The 14,923-nt window shown below is 41.1% G+C and overlaps 1 protein-coding gene across 2 annotated transcripts in view; it reads right to left on the bottom strand.

Annotated features, from left to right (window-relative positions):
* Snx6 (sorting nexin 6) overlaps positions 1-14,923 on the bottom strand; it is a 43,716-nt gene that overhangs the window by 10,393 nt on the left and 18,400 nt on the right. For both annotated transcript variants that reach the window (XM_090345188.1, XM_090345187.1), the window contains exons 6-10: positions 14,561-14,684; positions 11,939-12,034; positions 9,957-10,062; positions 7,830-7,905; positions 55-94 (exon numbers count right to left, since the gene is read on the bottom strand). In XM_090345188.1, coding sequence (XP_090201314.1) covers positions 55-94; positions 7,830-7,905; positions 9,957-10,062; positions 11,939-12,034; positions 14,561-14,684 — 442 coding nt within the window. The remainder of the gene's footprint in view (positions 1-54; positions 95-7,829; positions 7,906-9,956; positions 10,063-11,938; positions 12,035-14,560; positions 14,685-14,923) is intronic.

Below are 14,923 nucleotides of genomic sequence, written 5' to 3'. Positions count from 1 at the left end.
ATTATTAGCTATAAATACATGTTATACAGTATATTGCTAGATTTAAGTACTTACTCTTGTTTTATCAAACAATTCTGAAACTTTGAGGAAAAACCTAGAAGGTAAAAATATTTTTATTAGAAACTATACTTCAAGTTTTAACTATTCAGTTGAATGTGTTCATTATATCAATAATGAAATTTCCAGGGACTGGGAAGGTAGCTTAGTGGTAGAGTGTTTGCCTACCATGCATAAAGACCTGGGTTCAAGTCTAGAACTCTACCACTTGAGCCACAGCACTATTTCCAGCTTTTTCCTTTTTTTAATACTTTTTTTTTTTTTTGCCAGTCTTGGGGACTGAACTCAGAGTCTTGGGCTTTTCCTCAAGGCTAGTGCTCTTCCACTTGAGCCACAGCACCAGTTCTTGCTTTTCTGTATATGTGGTACTGAGGAATGGAACCCGGGTCTTTCTGCAAGCTAGGTTAGCACTATGCCAAACTTCCGGCCTTTTTTAAAATTCTTTTTTGCCAGTCCTGGGGCTCTAACTCAGGGCTAAGTGCTGTTCTTGGGCTTTCTCAAGGCTAGAGCTCTACCACTTGAGCCACAGCACCACTTCTGGCTTTTTTCTATGTATGTGGTACCGAGGAATCGAACCCGGGTCTTCATGCATGCTAGGCAAACACTTTAACCACTAGGCCAAACTCCCGGCCTAGGCCGAATTCTTGGTCCATGGATTTTTATTTTTATTTTATTTTTATTTTTTGGTCGCTGTTGGGGATTGAACTCTGGGCCTGGGCTCTGTCCTTGAGCTCTTCAGCTCAAGGCTACTGTCCTAGGATTATAGGCATGAGACACCAAGTCTAGCTGGCCCATAGATTTTTTTGTGTATGTGGTACTATAAACTGAACCCACAGTATGGCACAATTTTTAACATTATTAAGTTTATGCAAGTTAATTTTCTTGTGATGCCGGGGACTTAACCTAGGTACCCACACCTACTAACAAGGCCTGTTCCACAGTGCCTTCCTCAGCCTTCATAGTTAAGTGATTTTGTTGTTGTTGTTGTTTGTGTTTTTTTAGAATTGAACCAAGGGCTTCATAAATGCTAGGCAAGCACTCTACCACTAGGCCATACTCCCAGCCCCAATAGTTACTGTTTTAAGCATTTCTTTTTTTTTTTTTTTTTTTTTTGCCAGTCCTGGGCTTGAGCTCAGGGCCTGAGCCCTGTCCTTGGACTTTCTCAAGGCTAGCACTCTACCACTTGAGCCTCAGCACCATTTCTGGCTTTTGTCTATGTATGTGGTACCAAGGAATCGAACCCGGGTCTTCGTGCATGCTAGGCAAGCACTTTAACCACTAGGCCAAACTCCCGGCCTGTTTTAAGCATTTCTAAATATAGATGCTTTTGTTCTAGGAATCCAAAAAAATAATTAATCATCTTGGTGTAGTTTCTCAAGACAATGCATTCTAGAATTACATATATAGGTATATATGTGCGTATATATACATATATATGTGTGTGTATACACACACACATATATATGTATATATATATATACATGTATATATATATGTATATATATGTGTGTGTATACACACACACCCACACACACTTTTTGTTTTTGCCAGTCCTGGACTTTGAACTAAGGGCCTGAGAACTGTCCTTGGGTTTTCAAGGCTAGTGCTCTACCACTTGAGCCACAGCACCACTTCCAGCTTTTGTCTATGTATGTGGTACCAAGGAATTGGATCCAGATCTTCATGCATGCTAGGCAAGCACTCTACCACTAGGCCAAAGTCCCATCCATATTAAAAGAAATATGAGCCCTGAGACAAAAAAAAAAAAAAAAAAAAAAAAGCCAGTCACGGTGGCTCATGCCTGTAATCCTAGCTACTCAGGAGGCTGAGATCTGAGGATCAATGTTCAAAGCCAGCCCGGGCACAAAGGACCAGAGACTCTTATCTCCAACCAATCTCTAGAAAACGGAATGTAGGGCTATGGCTCTAGGGATGTCGGTAGCCTTGAGCTGAAGAGCTCAAGGACAGCGCCCAGGCCAGTTCAAGCCCCATAAGCCCCCCCCCGCCCCCCCCCAAAAAGATAGCCAATTCCTTTCTCAGAATTCACTTTAACCATTTTTTAAAAATTGTGCCATACTGTGGGTTCAATTTATAGTACCACATACACAAAAAAATCTATGGGCCAGCTAGACTTGGTGACTCATGCCTATAATCCTAGGACAGTAGCCTTGAGCTGAAGAGCTCAGGGACAGAGCTCAGGCCCAGAGTTCAAGCCCCAAGAGCGACCAAAAAATAAAAATAAAATAAAAATAAAAATCCATGGACCAAGAATTCGGCCTAGTGGTAGAGTGATTGCCTAACATGTACGAAGACCTAGGTTTGATTCCTTGGTACTATATACATTAAAAAAAAAAAAAAACAGATGGTACTGTGGCTCAAGTGGTAGAGCTCTAGCCTTGAGAAAGCCCAAGAACAGCACTTAGGCCCTGAGTTAGAGCCCCAGGACTGGCAAAAAAGAATTTTAAAAAAGGCCGGAAGTTTGGCATAGTGCTAACCTAGCATGCACAAAGACCTGGGTTCCATTCCTCAGTACCGCATATACAGAAAAGCAAAAACTGGTGCTGTGGCTCAAGTGGTAGAGCACTAACCTTGAGGAAAAGCCCAAGGCTCTGAGTTCAGTCCCCAGGACTGGCAAAAAAAAAAAAAAAAGTATTAAAAAAAGGAAAAAGCTGGAAATAGTGCTGTGGCTCAAGTGGTAGAGTTCTAGACTTGAGAAAGCCCAAGAACAATCCCCAGGACTGGCACAAAAAAAGAAATAGAAAAAGCTGGGTGCAGTGGCTCACATCTGTAATCCTAACTACTCAGGAGACTGAGATCTGAGGATCTCGGTTCAAAGTCAGCCTGGGCACTAAAGAATGTGAGACTCGGGGCCGGGAGTTTGGCCTAGTGGTTAAAGTGCTTGCCTAGCATGCACGAAGACCCGGGTTCGATTCCTTGGTACCACATATATAGAAAAAGCCTGAAGTGGTGCTGAGGCTCAAGTGGTAGAGCTCTAGCCTTGAGAAAATCCAAGGACAGTGCTCAGGCCCTGAGCTCAAGCCCAGAACTGGCAAAAAAAAAAAAAAAAGAAGAATGTGAGACTCTTATTTCCAGTTAGGCTCAGGGGTAGGGTGGCAGCCTTGAGCTGAAGAGCTCAGGGACAGTGCCCAGGTCCAGAGTTCAGGAGCCATGACTTACATAAATAAACAACAACAAAAAAAAATGATGACACTGAATGGTTAAAAGGCACTGTGTAAAACATATAATTATAAACTTGCTTTGGTGGATTTACTTTTGCTAACTTGGTAAAATTAATTTCTTATCAAAGGTAAGAATTCTTCAGTAAAGCAGAATGTTAATTATTATAAGCTATGATACCTTGCCTTGCTCTAAAGCTTTTTAGTATGCTCTATTATAACAGAACATACCAAAAAAACCCTGAAGCTGGGCGAAGTGGCTCATACCCATAATCGTAGCTGCTCAGGAGGCTGAAATCTGAGAATTGAGGCTCAAAGCCAGCTCAGGCACTAAAGTTTTTATCTCCAGAAAACTGGAAATGTTACTGTGGCTCAAGGAGTAGGGCAGTAACCTTGAGTTGAAGAGCTTAGGGACAACAAGCCCAGAGTTCAAGTCCCAAGACCTACAAGAGAAAACAAGCAAACAAAAAACCACGAAGAATGTGGTTTGACAAGTTTTCCCACTTAAAAGTTGTTTAAGGGGCAGGGAGCGGAACCTAGTGGTTACCCAGCAAGCATGAAGCCCTGAGTTTGATTCCTCGGTACCACATACTCAGAAAAGGCCAGAAGTGGAGCTGTGGCTCAAGTGGTAAAGTGTTAGCCTTGAGCAAAAAGTGAACAAGGACAGTGCTCAGGCCCTGAGTTCAAGCCCCATGACTGACAGAAAAAAAAGTTGTTTAAGCCACCACCAGTGGCTCATGCCTATAATCATACTTAGCTGAGAAGAGGCTGATATCTGAGGATCAGTTTCCTGCCCAGGTAGGAAAGTCTGTAAGACTCATTTCCAATTAACCACCAAAAAGCTAAACATGGAACTATGGCTCGAATGGTAGAGTACTAGCAAGTCTGGAGTAGAAAAGTTCACGTATAGCACTCAGGTCCTGAGTTCAAGTCCCAGGACTGGTACAGAAAAGGGAAAAAAAAAGTTAAATGAATACATTTGAATTTTTTTTTTTTTTTTTTGGTGGGTCACAGGGCTTGAACTGGGCCTGAGCTCTTCAGCTTAAGGCTACCACCCTACTCTTGAGTCAAGACCCACTTCCATTTTCTAAAGGTTAACTGGAGATAGAGTCTCAGGTTCTTTTGTGCCCAGGCTGGCTTTGAACCTTGATCCTCAACTCTCAGCCTCCTGAGTAGGATTATAGGCATGAGCCACGCGCCCACCTTTTCAGTTATTTTTTTACACTTTTTTTTTTTTTTTAAAAAAAACAATATTAGGACAGCTGCTTAAGCAATTTCCAGGATGCTTCTCTACTGGATTACCCTATGGTTATACTAAGATGCAGTGAGTTGTAACTGCTTTCAAAGTTAAAAATAAATAAATAAAAAAGGAAAAGCAGTAGCCATTTGGAAGGCTAAAATAAGAATTATGTGTACCATCCGAAGTCAGCTTGGGCAGTAGTCTGTAAAATTCCATCTCAAAGGAAAAAGGTTGGTAGCTTGAACCTGTTAACCTATCTAGGGTAAGCGGTGAAAACAGGATGATCCTGTTCCAGATGCAAGCCCAAGCAGAATATCTATCCTCAAAAATAACTAGTACAGAAGTTGGGCGTGGTGGCTCATGTCTGTAATCCTAGCTATTCGGGAGGCTGAGATCTGAGGATCAAGATTCAAAGCCAGCCCAGGCACTAGAGACAAAGAAACTCAGAGCCGGGAGTTTGGCCTAGTGGTTAAAGTGCTTGTCTAGCATGCAGGAAGACCAGGGTTCGATTTCTCGGTACCACATACACAGAAAAAAGCTGGAAGTAGAGCTGAGGCTCAAGTGGTAGAGTGCTAAGCCTTGAGAAAGTCCAAGGACAGTGCTCAGGCCCTGAGCCCAAGCCCAAGACTGGCAAAAAAAAAAAAAAAAAAAAAAAAAGACAAAGAAACTCTTACCGCCAATTAATCACTAGAAAAGGGCAGTGGCTCAAGCGGTAGGGTGGTAGCCTTGAACTGAAGAGGTCAAGGACAGCACCCAGGCCCAGAGTTCAAGCCCCATGACCCATTAAAAAAAAAAAAAAAAAAAAAAACAAACCTAATGCAGAGGCTGGGAGTTTGGCCTAGTGGTAAGAGTGCTTGCCTAAGCATGCACGAAGACCCAGATTCAATTCCTTGGTAACACATACACAGAAAAAGCCTAAAGTGGTGTTTTGGCTCTAGTGGGAGAACAGTAGGCTTTGAGAAAGCCAAAAGAAGTGCTCATACGCTAAGTTCAAGTCCCAGAATGGGCAAAAAACAAAAACAAAAAAACCCTGGTGCAAAAAAGGCAAGAGGCCTGGTTCAGCTGAGAGCACCTGCCTAGAATGCATAAGGCCTTGAATTTAACCTCTATACTAACAAAAATAAAAACTGAAGGGGCTGGGAGTTTGGCCTAGTGGTTAAAGTGCTTGCCTAGCATGCATGAAGACCCAGGTTCGATTTCTTGGTTCCACATGCATAGAAAAAAGCCGGAAGTGGTGTTGAGGCTCAAGTGGTAGAGCTCTAGCCTTGAGAAAGTCCAAGGACAGTGCTCAGGCCCTGAGCTCAAGCCCAGGACTGGCAAAAAAATAAATAAATAAATAAATAAATGAAAACTGAAGACTGACATCAATCAAATTTTGAGGCAGTATGATTTCAAATTCAAGACCAGCCTGAGTTATAAAGCAAGACCATGTATCAAAAAAAAAAAAGAAACAACAGTGGTAGCATGCTTCTAGCATGCACAAAGCCATGGGTTAGAGTCCCTGCAACTATATGCACAGAAAAAGCTGAAAGTGGCACTGTGGCTCAGATGGCAGAGTGCTAACTTTGAGCAAAAAGTGTCCAAGGACGGTACCCAGGCCCTGAGTTCAAGCCCCAGAACTAGGGAGGAGAGGGGGAAAGAAGAATGTTTCAGGCTGGGAATATGGTGATAATATGCTTGCCTAGCAATGATGCATGAAGCCCTGGGTTGAATTCCTCAGTACCATTAAAACAGGGAAAGCTGGAAATAGTGCTGTGGCTCCAGTGGTAGAGTGCTGGCATTGAGCAAAAGAAGCTCAGAGACAGTGTCCAGGACCTAAGTTCAAGTTCTAGAACTGGCTAAAAAAAAAAAAAAGAATGTTCAGCACTGGTGGCTCACACTTACAATTCTAGCTACTCAGGAGGCTGAGGTCTGAGGATCACAGTTTGATGCCAGCCTAAACAGGAAAGATCAAGAGATACTCTTATCTCCAATTAACTACTCCTCTTAAGAAAAAGAAAAAGAGAAAGAAAGGAAAGTAAGAAAGGAAAGGAAAGGCCAGAAGTTGAACTGTGGCTCAAGTGGTATAGTGCCAGCCTGGAGATAAAAAGGTCAGGGACAGCATCTAGACTTTGAGTTCAAGAAAAAAAAAAAAAAGTAAATTTGATCTGCAGATACATAAATGTACAAAGACAGAGTCTTGCTAGACAGCCTCATGATATTCTTGCCTCAGCTTCCTCATAAACTGCTGGGATTATAGACATGTGCCGCCCACTTTACCCTACCCCTAAAGTTTTCATTTATGATAAATCAGACAACACTCTGATACAAATTCTCTTATGTATGTACATAAACTAGTCAATTTCATCAACTAAAACATGGTTAATTATTAAATATACTAAAGTTCCCCCATCCCCCTTTTTTCATTTGCTGGTTCTGGGGCTTAAACTCTGGGCCTGGGTACTGTCCTTCAGCTTCTTTTGCTCAAGGCTAGCACTCTACCACTTGGGTCATAGCACCACTTCCAGCTTTTTCCATTTATGTGGTACTGAGGAATCGAACCTAGGGTTCTAGGCAAGTACTCTACCACTAAGCCACATTCTCAGTCCATATACTTTTTTTTGGAGGGGGGAATGGGGGGGCTCATAAGACTTGGACTTGGCCTGGGAACTGTCCCTGAGCTCTTCAGCTCAAGTCTATCACCCTACCCCTGGGGCTACCGCCCTACCCTTAAGCCAATCCCCATTTCCCATTTTCGAGAAGTTAATTGGAGATAAGAGTCTCAGGTTCGGGCCTGGAGTTTAGCCTAGTGGTAGAGTGCTTGCCTAGCATGCACAAGGACCCGGGTTCAATTCCTTGGTACCACATACACAGAAAAAAGCCAGAAGTGGTACTGTGGCTCAAGTGGTAGAGCTCTAGCTTGAGAAAGTCCAAGGACAGTGCTCAGGCCCTGAGTTCATGGCCCAGGACTGGCAAAAAAAAAAAAAAAAAAAAAAAAAAAAAAAAAAAAAAAAAAAAAAAAAAGTCTCAGGTTCTTTTTGTGCCCAGGCTGGCTTGAACCTTGATCCTCAGATCTCAGCCTTCTGAGTAGCTAGGATTATAGGCATGAACCACTGCCCATGGCTTAGTCCATATGCTTTCTAATCCTAGATACTCAGAAGGCTGAGATCTGAGGATCATAGAATCAGGGTTTGAAGCTAGCCAAGGCTGCAAAGTCCATGAGACTTTTATCTCCAACTAACCAACAAAAAGCCAGAAGTGAACATATGACTAAAATGATAGAGCATTAACCTTGAGTAGAGAAACCCAAGTGAGAGCACAAGGTCCTAAATTTAAATCCCAGCGCTGATACAAATTAATAGAAGAAAAATCCTTACTTGCAAATATCTGTAGAATCCTGAGTTCCTAAAGCATAGAGTGAAGAACCAATTCTATTGTAATCATCTGCAGCACCTAGGCAGAACGTTGGAGAATTCAATATTTATATTCATTGATTTAAACATTGTTACGGACAAATGTGTTATATGAGATACCCAAAAAATAGCAAAAGGAAATGACATAAACTACTGTGAAACAACGTGATTGTTATAATACGTAAGTAAAAACTACTTTGGAAGTCAGGTGTCACCTCACACCTATCATCTTCAGGAGGCTGATATTTGAGGATGAAAATTCAAAGCCAGTATACCCAGGAAAGTCTATGAAAATGTCCAGGTTCATCTCTAATCTAAAAACAAAACAAAACAGAAGTGCAACTGTGGTTCAAGGGGGCAGAGTGCAAGCCTTAAGCAAACAAGCCAGGAGCTTATGGCTCACACCTATAATCCTAGCTACTCAGAAAGGTGGTATCTGAGGATCACAGTTCAAAGTTAGCCCAAGAAGGAAAGTCTGTGTGACTTTTTTTTTTACCAGACCTGGAGCTGGAACCCAGGGTATGGGCACTGTCCCTGAGTTTCTTGCGCTCAAGGCTAGCACTCTACCACTGGAGCCACAGCACCACTTCCAGCTTTTACTGTGTATGTGGTATTGAGGAATCAAACCCAGGGCTTCATGCAAGCTAGGCAAGCACTCTACCACTAGGCAAAATTCCCAGCCACTACGGTAGAGATTTATTATAGCCAATTTTTACTGGTTCATCAATGAAAATCCTATGCAAAGGTCAGATTTTTTTTCTTAACTGACAAGTAATGGGAGTTTTAACTCAAGATCTTTCATTTGCTTGCTTGCTCATAATTGAGTATGCTCTCACTCTCATGCTCTTTCTTTCTCCTCTCTTTCTCTCTCTACATACACACACACACACACACATACATAGTTTGTTGGTGTGGGGGGTCAATCCTGTGGCTTGAACTCAGGGCCTAGGTACTGTCCCTGAGCTTCTTTTGCTCAAGGCTAGCATTCTACCACTGGAGCCACAGTGTCACTTTTTTTTTTCTGTTTATGTGGTACTGAGGAATCAGTACTTGGGCCTCATGTATGTTAGGCAAGCATCTACCACTAAGTGACATTCCCAGTTCTTTTCTGGTATTTTTTTGCACTGGGCCTGAACTCAGGGCCCTTAGCCTTTTATAGCTTCAAGGTTAGAGCTCTACCACTTAAGATACAGCTCTACTTCCAGCCTTTTGATGGGTAACTAGAGATTAACTAGTGCCAGGCTAAAATCAAGTCTTTCTAACACAAATAATTGAGAATCTATTATATCAAACTTTTCATTAAAAGTAGTCAGGGAGAGCCAGGGGCATGGTGGCTCACACTTGTAATCCTAGCTACCCTGGAGGCTGAGATCTGAAGATCAAGGTTCAAAGCCAGCCCAAGCACTAAAGATCAGGAGACTCTTATCTCCAACTAACCACTAGAAAACTGGAAGTGTACGTTAGCTCCAGGGGTAGGGTGATATCCTTGAGCTGAAGAGCTCAGGGGCAGCGCCCAGGCCCAGAATTCAAGCCCCAGATCCACAAAAAAAGAGACATGATTTGGGACAAGATCTTGCTGTGTTAACTTAGGCTGACCTCAAACCTACAATCTTCTTACTCAGCCCCCTAATTGCTGGGACAACAGGCATGTCACCACACTTGGCGCAGACTCATGTTAAAAAGGCCAGGAATATGGCCTAGTGGTAGAGTGCTATGTGGTGCCTCAGTACCACATAACACAGAAAAAACTGGAATTGGCACTATAGTTCAAGTGGTAGAACAGTAGTCTTGAGAAAGCCCCAGGACTAGCAAAAAAAAAAAAAAGCAGGTGTGTGTGTGTGTGTGTGGAAGGGAGGGTTGTAGGTTGTAGGGAAGCCAAGGCAGGAGGAACTTGACTTTAAAACCAGTCAATATATAGCTTATTTAAAAAAAAAAAAAAAAAAAAAAAAGGCCTCGGGGTCTAGGTTTCATAGATCACATACATTGGAGAACCACTGCTCTAGATCAAGTCTTTTACAAATTGTCAATAACATGTCAATCTCATAATTATTCCATTAAGAAATATAAGCTTTAGCCACAGAAGAATCTTACTTTTGTGGGATCTTGTCATCCTATCAGATTTAGCAGATGCATCCTTAACGCGATTATGATATTCTAAAAGGAATGTTCGTTCATGTTCAAAGAAATCATCTACATCCTATGGGATCAAAAGAAAATATCGCCATTTATTTAACACAGTATGCAAATCACTTTGTCATCATAAATATAAAAAAATCATTATGAAAATAGTCCAGCTATCTACTAAAAATCCAGGGCTATGTTAAGTTAATCAACACATAAACTTTTTGTAACTAAAGGCTTGAAGATCCTTTTTGTGGGTCATGTGGCTTGAACTCAGCCTGGGCACTATCCCTGAATTCTTCAGCTCAAGGGTACCACCCTACCCTTTGAGTCAAGTCCCACTTCCCATTTTCTAGAGGTTAACTGGAGTTAAGAGTCTCAGATCCTTTTGTTCCTGGGCTGGCTTTGAACCCTAATCCTCAGACCTCAGCCTCCTCAGTAGCTAGGATTACAGGTGTGAGTCACCCTGCCAGCTCAATCTTTGTTCTCATGCATAACATTAAAGTCACAACCAATAGTAGTTTACATTTAATCACTAAGAAAAACAGAAGCAGGCTGAGTCTTTACTGGAGAGCACCCATTGCCTCTGAACTGTCAATAGAATCAAGTGACTATTTCTCTGGAAAGTCTGAGTAGAAACTTAAAAAAAATATATTATACAATCAACTTTAATAGTAGATACATTCACATATGAACAGGTAACAACAAAGAAGCATTATTAATCTTCATCATTAATCTTCCTTAATACTTCCTGATAATATAACATTAAACACTTTTCTCATATTTTACTGGTAAGAGCCTTTAGATAAATTATTAAGAAAAAATGTATGTGTTATTTTAGTAGGTAAATAATAACTCTCTCACGCATTAGTTCATGTAATCGTTCCAGAAATCCTGTGAGCTAAATGGTATTAATCCCAATTTGAAAATGGGAAGTTGAGATTCAGAAAAACTTTTCTCAAGATTATAGAGCTAGAGAAGATCATCAAACATTAACTGAGGTCTTCTAACTCCGGGTATGAACCTGTGTCTGACCTTAACATTTGTAGGGCTAAGTTAAGTGCTAATATAGAAATAGAGGTAGCCCCTCTTCTTGCCCACTGTCTACCCAATACCCAGAAGGACCTAGTGTGCATGTGGCTGGACATTTCATTTTCCACATTGTCCTTATCCTGGCCTCTCACCTACCCAGGTACCCCATGTCAGTTCCTGACCATCTACAAGCACAGAGTAAGGTAAGAGTTTCACACCAAATGTAGAAGGAGGCTCGGGATTTGGACAGGGAAATATGGAGGTCTAGGTATCTGAACAGTCAGGTTTGGAAGGAAGAGGCAGAAGCTATAGATAAATTCCCTTCAACTAGTAACTTCTCGTGGTTGGAGACAGGATCTAGATAAAGAGAAATGGAAACAAGAGGGAAAGTTTTCCAGGTCGTAGCGTTCTACTGTTCAAGTTTTCTTTTAGTTTTTAGTTTTTGCCACTCTTGGGGCTTGAACTCAGGGCCTAGGTGCTATCCCTGGGCTTCTTTTGCTCCAGGCTAGTGCTCTATCACTTGAGCCACAGAGCCATTTTGAGCTTTTTGCATTTATGTGGTACTGAAGAAATCAAACTCAGGGTTTCATGCATGCTAGGCAAGCACTCTACTACTAAGCCACATTCTCAGATCCTTTGAGTTTAATATTGTACACCTGATACCTCAATTTCAATCTCAATCCTTCTTAAAGGTAAATTCTCAACCACTGACACTGTTAATAAAATAAAAAGTAGAGTGCTAGCCTTGAGCACAAAGAGACTCAGGGACGATGCCGAAGCCCAGAGTTCAAGTTCCACAACAGATAATCAATCAGTCAATCAATGATTAAAATAAAAAATCCTCAACTGTGTTCTGATTTGGTGGAAACAATTCAGGTAAATGTAGCATTAAAAAAAAAAAATCAAATAAAAAATCCTACCTTTACACCTGAAACAATTACTCCATCTGCTGATTTAACCATGTTTTTGAAGAAATCTTCAAGTTTTTCTTTTTTGTTCTTTCCTCGCACACTCAGCTGAAAGAAAGGTAATTTAAATTAGCTTTATTTTTTCTTGGGGGGAGGGGTTGTAATCCTGGGGCTTGAACTCAGGAACTATATACTGTCCTTGAACTTTTTTTTCCCTCAATGCTACTGTTTTACCACTTGAACCACAGCTCCACTTCCAGTTGTTTTGGTGGATAATTGGAAATAGAAGTCTCATAGACTTTCATGCCAGATAGACTTTCCTGCCAGAGCTAGCTTCCACTACACTCCTCAGATCTCAATGTCCTGAGTAACTAACATAAGCTGAAGTCACCAGTGCCCAGCTCTTTATTTATGAGATAGAGTTGTACTATGAGTTCAGGTTGGTTTTGAACTTATGATCCTATCTCAGGTACCTGAGTGCTAGAATTACCAGTCCTACAGGTAGGTATGTATCAATCACACACAGCTACTTTATAGTTTCATATAAAACTTTTTTTTTTTTTTTTTTTGGCCAGTAGTGGGGATTGAACTCAAGGCCTGGGGCACTGTCCTCTACCACTTGAGCCACAGAATCATTTCCAGGTTTTTCTGTATATTTGGTACTGAGGAATTGAACCTGGGGGTTTTGTGCATATTAGGCAAGCACTCCACCACTAGGCCACACTCCCAGCCCGCATATAAAACTTACCATCTTTTCCAATTTACTCTTTCATTTACCATTGTGTCTCTATAGAACTTTAGGCTCCAAACAATTCTCAACAGTAGTGCTAAATTTTTTTAGTTTCCTTTATCATCTACCACTCTACTCAGTGACTGGGGACATAGTTAAGTGTCAAGAGTACTTGTCTAGCATAAGCAAGATGCTGAGTTTAAGCCCAACATAACATACACATGTATACGCTCTCTCACTCCTTCCCCCCCTCCCTCTCTCTCTTTCTCTCTCTCTCTCTCTCTCCCCTACTCAAGATTAAATACCAAATTGAAGGCCTATAATGTTAGAACTAGGGAGCTAGAGAAAGGAGGATTTTGAGTTCAAGGCCAGCCTGGACTATATAGGGAAGCCCTGTCTCAAAAAACATAAAAACAGAGCCAGAAGTATGGCCTAGTGATAGAGTACTTGCCTAGCATGCACAAAGCCCTGGGTTCAATTCTTAGGTAATACATATACACACACAGCTGGAAGTGGTGTTGTGGCTCAAGTGGTAGAGCATTAGACTTGAGAAAGCTCAAGGACAGTAATCAGGCTCTATGTTCAGGCCCTAGGATAGGCAAGGGTACCAAGACATGTGAAAGGGTATCAATGTATGTGAATTAATGCACCTTCTATATGGCAAATATCATGTAACCCTTTTATTAATTACAATAAAAAAATAAAAACAACAAAAATAAAAAAATAAAAATAAATAAATCAGAAAAAAAAAAAGAAAGGCAGACATGGTAAACTCATTCATAATCTCATCCCGACTCTTATAAAAAATTATGCCTAGAGTTTGGCCTAGTGGTAGAGTGCTTGCCTAGCATGCACGAAGACCTGGGTTCTGGTTTTGATTCCTTGATACCACATACATAGAAAAAGCTGGAAGTGGTGCTGTGGCTCAGGTGGTAGAGCTCTGGCCTAAGGACAGTGCTCAACTCATCACACCTGTAATCCTAGCTACTCAGGAGGCTAAGATCTGAAGATTTCAGTTCTAAGACAGCCCGAAGCCTATGTGACCTTTATCTCCAATTAACTACCAAAAAAAGCTGGAAGTGAACTGTGGCTCAAGTAGTAGAGCACTAGCATTGAACACAAAAGCTCAGGGACAGTACCCATGCCCTGAGTTCAAGACTCAGGACTGGTACTGGGGTTTAAGAGAGAAAATTCAATTTAAGAAACATTAATCGACTGAATAACTCTACTTCTTTTATTTTCTCTTTATCTCTTTTTGGCTACACTGGTGGGCCTTGCACTTGCTAGGCTCGCCCGATTCCATTAAACCACTAAAAAAAAAAAGCCTAGCCAGGTACAGTGGCTCATGCCTATAATCCTACTCAGGAGGCTGAGATCTGAGGATCACGATTCAAAGCCAGCCCAGGCACTAGAGGCCAAGAGACTCTTAGCTCTAATTAACCACCAGAAAACTAGAAATGGTACTGTGGCTCAAGGGTTAGGGCAGTAGTCTTGAGCTGAAGAGCTCAGGGGACAGTGCCCAGGCCCAGAGTTCAAGCCTCAGGACAAAAAAAAAAAAAAAAAAAAAACAACAACTAGTGCTTTTCTTGTCTGTCTTGTCTTTCTTTCTTTTTCTTTTTTTTCTCCAGTCCTGGGGCTTGAACTCAGGGCCTAGGCACTGTCCTTGGGACACTTTTTTGCTCAAGGCTAGTGCTCTGCCACTTGAGCACAGCTCCACTTGTCTGGGTCTTTCTGAATATCTGTTACCAAGGAATCAAACCTAGGGCTTCATGAATGATAGCGTGAGCACTCTGCTACTAGGCTATGCTCCAGGCCCCAGCCTATGGCTTTTCTAACTACTCCCTTCTTTCCCCAATGTCACCTAAAAAAATGTCCATCATTGCTTTCATTAATTTAATACTCACATCTTGATTATATTCCAAGAAGACATGAAAATTTAGATCTTTTCTCAAAATAGGATGTGCTGCCACACGACATAGGAACACTTCATGCATTGCAACTGTCTTCTTGAATATTGCCAAATATTCACTAAAAACAACATACAAAATTAAAGGTAAAAAATCATTTTCAACAAAAATTTTCAGTAAATATTCTTTGGATTATTCTAAATACAAATTTAGGAATAAAAAGATAATTCATGTAAACAAAGGTTTTAATTGGACTGTTAAATATATAAAACACAGCTCTAAAAATATTCATGCTAGTTAATAGTATTTTTTATATCTAAATGTTAATATTTTAAAGTTTTACAAACTTTCCTTACTATG

The sequence above is a fragment of the Megascapheus bottae genome, chromosome 14 (genome assembly GCF_031878675.1).
Source record: "Megascapheus bottae isolate mThoBot1 chromosome 14, mThoBot2.hap1, whole genome shotgun sequence".
NCBI classification, from domain to species: Eukaryota; Metazoa; Chordata; class Mammalia; order Rodentia; family Geomyidae; genus Megascapheus; species Megascapheus bottae.
Note: the sequence above shows the minus strand (reverse complement) of the source record. Positions and strands in the feature narration are given on the sequence as shown.